Here is a 7,560-nt window from a genome sequence, read left to right as displayed (position 1 = left end):
AGGCCAAGCACGCTTAATTGTGGAGTTCTTTCGAGATGGGCTACCGAAAAACAAGATGCACCTTGTTGATATAGGTAGTACCAATCAATCCATTTAAGCCCTCTTCAACTGTGTAGTCCCATACCTACACAGTCTCAGAATCATCCCACTTGACCTTCCCCAGGCGGTGTGGGATTGCACAGCTTACCCGGTATTTCCCCTTACGGATCACGGGACTACTGACTGTCACAATCACCCCCCCTTACGGGGTCCGACGTCCTCGTCGACCACACTTCCGGCTGGGTCAAGGCTCTGATACCATTTGTAACGTCCCCGCTTCAAGCCTCCATTGGGTCCTTACACCCACGGACTAATGGCTCTTATACACGAGTACGCCACTCTGGCTGCTTCCTGGATCGATGACTGACCCTACAGACCAACACGAGTGTTTTCAGCGTGCTTTGTCCTCACTCACACGCATCCTGGGAAAACTTCCCAGGAGGTCACCCATCCTTGAAATTGCTCCAGGCCAAGCACGCTTAACTGTGGAGTTCTTTCGAGATGGGCTACCGAAAAACAAGATGCACCTTGTTGATATAGGTAGTACCAATCAATCCATTTAAGCCCTCTTCAACTGTGTAGTCCCATACCTACACAGTCTCAGAATCATCCCACTTGACCTTCCCCAGGCGGTGTGGGATTGCACAGCTTACCCGGTATTTCCCCTTACGGATCACGGGACTACTGACTGTCACAGTAGTATCCTGTTTTGTCAAAATGAATCCCATGTTATCACTGTTGACTGAAAATAAGCTGAATGGATCTAACTTTAATAAATGGAATGAGAACATTAATATTGCTCTCATAGGAGAAAGTGCCTTGTTTGTTTTAACTGAGCCGTCACCTGAAGTGCCTGGGGACAATGCATCCAAAGCTGTGAAAGAAAAGTATGAGCGTTGGCAGAAGGCAAATGACAAAGCTCTATACTTTATGCTTTCTAGCATGGTTGACACCCTCAAAACTCGGTTTTCTAAAACTGAGAAGGCTGCTGAAGTTATGACGAAGTTAAATGAGCTATTCGGTAAGGCATCACTTCAGTCACGCTTTGACGCGACTAAGAAGTACATTAACGCACGGATGGAACCTCATCAAAACGTGCGTGATCATGTTCTCCTCATGTCCAGTTATTTCCAAGAAGCCCAGGATCATGGTGCTGAAATGGACAGTGCTACTCAAGTTAGTCTTATCTTGAATAGCCTGACTCCAGCATTTCTACCATATACATCAAATTATGTCATGAATAAGAAGGAAATTGACTTTCATGAATTAGTCAATGACCTTCAAACTTATGAAAATTTGATTGGAGGACCCAAGAAGAAAGGGAGTAAACCTCATCCTGGAAATGGTAATGGGACGATGAAACCTGAAGCAAATGTTGCTTCTGCTTCAAAGCCCAAATCGAAGAAGAAGTGGAAGAACACCAAGAAGCGAACAAAAGTCATGAAAAGGCTGCTTCTTCTGGTGATGCTACACTTAAAGGAAAGTGTTTCCACTGCAATGAAAAAGGTCATTGGAAACCCCAGTGTCCTAAACTTCTTGCAAAGAAACAAGGTATTTCCATTTATAAACTTTAAGAGTTTTAGTGAATTATTATCCAATTGGATTTATGATTCTGGACTAAACTTTGTTTATTTAATTTCTTCTTCTTATAGGCCAAGCTACTTGAACTCAATTGAGTTGGGTCAAGCTGGGCCATAGGGTGAAATCGTCCAGATGAAGATGAAGCTCTTCTATTTTTGAATTAATTGTTTTAGTTTAAAGACAATTTGGATTTCAAATTTTAGTTAGGGATATTTATCCCTGTTTTTCTCATATTGTTGCAATACTTTTTTTTATTAATAAAGTTTTATTTTTTCGAAATTCACTATTGCAAATTATGAGACTGAGCTTCATTTATTTTATCTTCATCAACTATTACCACATTATATTTATATGTTTATATGTGTAAGTGTTTTTTATTATTGATGCAAATTCTATAATATTTACAACTCTTCATAGAGTTATATTATATAAACACTAGAAATTATTTCTATGTTTATCAATAATTGTTAATTCTCATACAATTATTAAGAATTTGTTTAATAAAAGGATCTTATGATCTGATAGGGGTGGAGAAAAGTTAAGAAAACTATGCAGTTCAACGATCTTTTATATCTAATGAACTCTGGATAGTATTCAACTCCACATAAACTCTATCACACTAAGAGAATCATGATCTTTACAACCTTTAGGGGTGGATCATAATCTCTATATACTTAGGGGTGGAGGTTATCCATAGTACCCTATATGTATATTCTTAGGGGTGGAGTCTATTCCACAATTCCCTATGAAACACATATCTTGTTTAAACATAGAAGTAATATAATGAGTCAGCTATTGTCAATATAAATTCTTGATCTTGATTGTATGTTCCATTTCGATTTTACTGGTGTAAGTAAAAGTATGATACCTTTGAAAGTTCTTTGTTAAAGTTTCACACTACCTTAATTGAGTGGGAGAATTTTAAAGTTCTATACCCATCTTCATTAGGTTGATAATTGTGATAGGTACTTAAGAACAATACTGAAAAGCAAATCTAACCATTCACATGGATAGGTATAGCTTATCAGAATTATGAGAATAAGATAAAGAACTCTAGTTCAGTCCATTCGAATGACTTGAACCAAGAATTCTTAATCCTCATAAAATTTGATGGTATCTTAATTTTGATTACTTTATCTCTGGCTTGTATTTTTCACTTCAAATACTAGTCTGCTATGTTGATGACTTAGTCGTTTCAGACTAATACAAAAGTCACAACTAGGTAACTCTCCAAACAATCAGAGGTTAAAAGTATTTAACCAGACATCTGCTATTGAGTGGGAGCTATCTGAGATGTAATCAAATAGGGAACATTAGAAGATATTCAAGAAGGATTTATGAAAGTGATCTATATGTCAGATATTAAGGAACTGTGTATCAGTATCTCACCATCTAATTTCGATTTATATGAGATGGTGCTTACTTTGGGGGTGGAGGAATTATTGTATAATAATTCAAGCTCTACCAGAGAAGAATTATAACTTGGTCTATTCGAAAACACCAGAAAGTTATATCACTGAAGATAAGTCTACGCTGTATTATCTCAATTACATATTTTAAAATATGAGAGATATGTCCTCTGTTAATTCAGATCTACTTTTAAAACAGTAAAGATTTCAGTATCCCTTGATGAGTAAAGCATATAGTAAAGGATGTTTCATAAGTGTATTTATGAACTAGTTTCCAGAAGTTTGGGTGGATTCAAATATACTACACTTGATCTGAAGATCAAGACATCAGATTGACCTATTTGCGCAGTTTGTTTTATATTAGTGCAAGTGGGAGTTTGCTAGGTTTTATGCCCTAAATAAAACTCTTTACAATCTGATTAGTTATCAACATAAGAAATTTGAAGTGATTGATGTTTGCATGAATTTTACATGCTAATGGTTTAATATGTTTAATATGTTTATTACATTCATACACACAAAATCAGTTAAATCCAGATCATATGTTTATTCACAATTACAGTATCGTCAACACAGTGGAATGTGATTGTGATCATATGAATCAAAAGTTTTGGTCCCTGTTTCATCAGTGTTATTGGATTTACACTAATGTGATGATCAGCGATGATGTGTACTTACACTTGGAGTAAGTGTTATGTTCTTTCCAGGACATTAGTAAAGTATACTAGTTTCGAATGTATGGAGTATACATTGGACTGGACCGATATTGCAACTAAGTTAAGATATTACAAACTTACCGTTATACATATCTTTCCAAGTCAATATCAGTAGTTGATCTTAAAATTAAAAAGAATCTAAATCCTGATATGCTTGGGCTCAACTCAGGAGTGCTATTCATGTTCTTAGATTTATTAGTTAAGCCTACTTTCGGGTCAGGGTGATACGTATATTTTGGGAACATGATAGTATGATTGAGTGGGAGTGCTGAACATAAATATGGAATCTATAGCTTCTACTGGTGTATAGAAGTTAAGTGATGATTCCCTTCGAGCTTAGCAAATAGAAGTAAATGGATGAGCTCTTGTTTAACTGACTAATTATTAGATCATTAAACACCATTTACAGGTAGCTAAGTGTTTTAAGGGGCAAAATACATTGAGGGGTGAGAACGGTAAAGAAATCCCATCTCGATGTAAATCATCTATATAGAGGATCTTTAAATCACAATAAGATTATAACAATGGTTAAATGAGATAGTATATTGGTATCGTGAAACATACAATATGCTCTATATAAGTCTGAGAGTGCAATTCTAAGTTCTAAGAGTGGATTCAACGAAGAATTAATAAGTAGGAATTTACTTGGTAAATTTGGTTCACTTATTGGAAGCTCAGCATATAGATCCATGGTCCCCATTCTAGTTGAGAACATTCTGCTTGTAAGACTCATTAATTGATTCGTGATTGGTCAATTATAATTCTAAAGTTAGACTATGTCTAATTTTATGAATTTTCACTAAGCAGGGGTGAAATTGTAAGGAAAAGAGTTTTCTGGGTTTATTTATTTATTAATAGACTTTATATGTCTAATTAATAATTAAATTAAATGACAATATTATTTAATAATCTATTTTAGTTATTAAATAATTAGTTTTGGCATTTAAAAGGTTAGAATTGGAAAATTGGTATTTTTGAGAAAATAGAGATAAAATTTGATAAAATTGCAAAATTAAGTGAGGCCCATTACAACACCTAGGCCGGCCACTTAAGAGGCTTTTTCAAATTAATATTTTCATTATTTTAATGCCAAATAAATCCTAACTTAAACCTAGTAGTTGCCTATAAATAGAAAGTGATGGCTCATTCACAACACATGCTTTCATTAGCCTTTCTGACAGAAATTTCTCTCTTCAGAAAACTGAGCCTTCCTCACTCTCTACCTTGGCCGAAATCTCTCTCTCTCTTTTCCCTTCATCTTTTTCGTGACCCTAGTGAAAGAGTAAGTGCCCACGCACAGCAAGCAGTAACTCAATCATAGATTGGAAGACTGTGAAGGATCAAAGCTTGAAGAAGAAGGAGATTCGGGCTCAGATCTTGATTATACTCTGCTACAGAAAGGAATCAAGGGTTAGAGATCTGAGTGGAAGGAGACATTTATTCCGCTGCATCAATGTAAGGTTTTCTTAACTTTATATGTGTTTATTTTATCGTTTTAGAAAGTTCATATTTAGGATGTTAATCAACATACTTGTGAGTAGATCTAAGATCCTGGTAAAATAATTCCCAACACTAAGTTTAGCACTATGGAACCGTTCCCTATTGTTGTTGTTGATGGTTTACCCGAGCAGGTCACAGCGTAAGTTTTATGTATAGTGTTCAATGTTTTTCACTGCTTGTTTGTATTTTTATTTTTTTGTTATGTCACTTTGACTTTTATTAGTGTTCTCATAGTGTTTGTTTTTGTGTTTTCTTACTGTTTTTTTTCCCAGTGATTGTGGTGTTTTTGTAGCATCATTTGCTGAGTATTTCATTGATGGCAAACCCATCCCATCCTCTGGTTTTGATGTGGAAATTCACCGCGATCGTTTGGCTGCGTTATTTTATCAATATGACATGAAGAAGCAAACTGAGAACATTGAAAGTGAATCCGAGGCCCCTCCCAGCCTTCCCAAGAAGTGATTTGTTTTTTCATTCAGACTGTCATTGTTCTTATAGTTTTTTAATGTTGTTTTTATGTTTTTTTATGTTGTTTTCGTAAACAAACATTGGTGTTCTGTTATGTTTTCTTACGTTTTGTGTGGACAATATGTAATCTTTATTTTTGTATGTTTTTTCTTATTCTTCTTATGTACAAACAAGTTGGTATGTTAAAGTTGTTAGTATTTTCATTTCACATCCCTTCTTTTTATGTTTTTTTTTCTTATAGTTTCTCTGTTTTTTTGAATACAAATATTCATTTCAGTATTAAAAACACAAACTGTTTCAATAATACTAACAACTGCATCTATTGTTGATGCAACAATTGCATCTGCAGTTAAAGCTGTGGAGAATTTGGTTTGTATTTCTCTTTTTGTTCCTTTGTAATTTGTGTTTATCTGGTATTCTATTGTTGTTTTTATAGTGTTTTGATTGTACTTTTTGAAATAAAAAAAGTCTTTTTTTTTTCCTTTTTGTTTTTTAGATTGGTTCCTCAACTCATGTCCCTGATTCTGTTGAGACTTCTGAGAAGACTGATCTTGAAATGGTTGTTTTTCAAGAGACTCCTATTTTACGTTCTCAAAAGAGGGATCGGAAGAAAGGAGCTGTTTTGAAATCTCCATTCATTGAGCTTGCTTCTGGTGCATCTAAATCAGGTTCATCCTCAGTTTCTCCTGATGATTCTGTGTATAAGGTCGTTAAATATGTGCGGGGTTTGTGCCCATTGGACAACAAGATTGGTGAACCTGTCGATCCGCAATTGGAAGCTGAGTTTGTCACGTGGGTTGATACAGGTCTTAGAAAGCATAAATCTAAGTAAGTATTTTTGTAGGTGTTTTCAGTTATATATCTCTTATCGTTTTCCATTTAGTTTTTAATTTTTTATTTGTGTTTTGATATTTTTTTATTTGTTTTTTTTAGCACAACAACTAATGTGTATTGTAAGGGTAAGGACACAATATTTCCGCCTTTTCGTTTTGGTGTTGAGGACATTAACAACAAGATGTGGTTTCACAACCTTGCCTACCCTAATTGTTTCCTTACCAATTCTGTAAGTTTTTTTTTTATTATTATTATTTATATATTTTTTGTTTTTTTTTTATTTTTTATTTTTATGTTTTTAAGTGTTGTTCTGTTAGTTTTTTTATAAGTTTGAATGTTTTTTTACTATTTTTTTTTTGTACAGCACATTGACATTATTTTCTATTATCTTCGTAAGAAAATAATGTACTCAGCCGAGCCGAAAATCAAAGTCACCACAACTGATTGCCTCTTTTGTTCTAGCATAACAAGTTTGTATGAGAAGTTTGTTGAGAAAAACAACGATATATCGGTGTTGTCTCTTTCTCACAATGTGGCCCAGTACATTCAAGGTGGTAAGATATTATGTTCCACTCCTTGGCATTTGGTTGATCATGTTGTTATGCCTATCAATGTAAAATTACAGGATCATTGGATTTGTGGTCGTCTAAACATAGCTGAGCGGTGTTGGAATTTATTTTACCAGGATCTTAGATCTACTCACAAGTATGTTTATTAACATCCTAAATATGAACTTTCTAAAACGATAAATTAAACACATATAAAGTTTAGGAAACCTTACATTGGGTGCAGCGGAATATAATGACTCCTTCCGTTCAGATATCTAGCCCTTGATTCCTTTCTGTAGCAGAGCATTATCAATATCTGAACCTGGATCTCTTTCTCTGAATCTTTGATGTTGAATCTCCTTTGCTGATGATCTTTCTTCACGATCTTCCTCACTATGATTGAGGTATCACTTGATGTGTGTGGGCACTACTCTAATCACTAAGAGAAGTTCGAAATATTGAGGA

At 34.6% G+C, this 7,560-nt stretch overlaps 1 protein-coding gene across 1 annotated transcript; it reads left to right on the top strand.

Annotated features, from left to right (window-relative positions):
• Nucleotides 1-5,331: 5,331 nt before the first annotated feature.
• On the top strand, nucleotides 5,332-7,207 carry LOC133036175 (uncharacterized). Its single transcript, XM_061112679.1, has 7 exons — nucleotides 5,332-5,384; nucleotides 5,518-5,669; nucleotides 5,991-6,082; nucleotides 6,210-6,541; nucleotides 6,647-6,776; nucleotides 6,912-7,098; nucleotides 7,173-7,207. The coding sequence occupies exons 1-7, from the start codon at nucleotides 5,332-5,334 to the stop codon at nucleotides 7,205-7,207; spliced, it is 981 nt and encodes a 326-aa protein (XP_060968662.1).
• The last annotated feature ends 353 nt before the right edge of the window (nucleotides 7,208-7,560 follow it).

Source organism: Cannabis sativa, chromosome 3, assembly GCF_029168945.1.
Source record: "Cannabis sativa cultivar Pink pepper isolate KNU-18-1 chromosome 3, ASM2916894v1, whole genome shotgun sequence".
NCBI classification, from domain to species: Eukaryota; Viridiplantae; Streptophyta; class Magnoliopsida; order Rosales; family Cannabaceae; genus Cannabis; species Cannabis sativa.
Note: the sequence above shows the minus strand (reverse complement) of the source record. Positions and strands in the feature narration are given on the sequence as shown.

Excerpts from the sequence above, each read along its gene's own strand:
- LOC133036175 (XM_061112679.1), top strand. The coding sequence starts at position 5,332 with ATGGAACCGTTCCCTATTGTTGTTGTTGATGGTTTACCCGAGCAGGTC. Across the intron at positions 5,385-5,517 it reads TTACCCGAGCAGGTCACAGC|TGATTGTGGTGTTTTTGTAG; the intron begins GTAAGTTTTATG and ends TTTTTTTCCCAG. Across the intron at positions 6,083-6,209 it reads TTAAAGCTGTGGAGAATTTG|ATTGGTTCCTCAACTCATGT; the intron begins GTTTGTATTTCT and ends TTTGTTTTTTAG.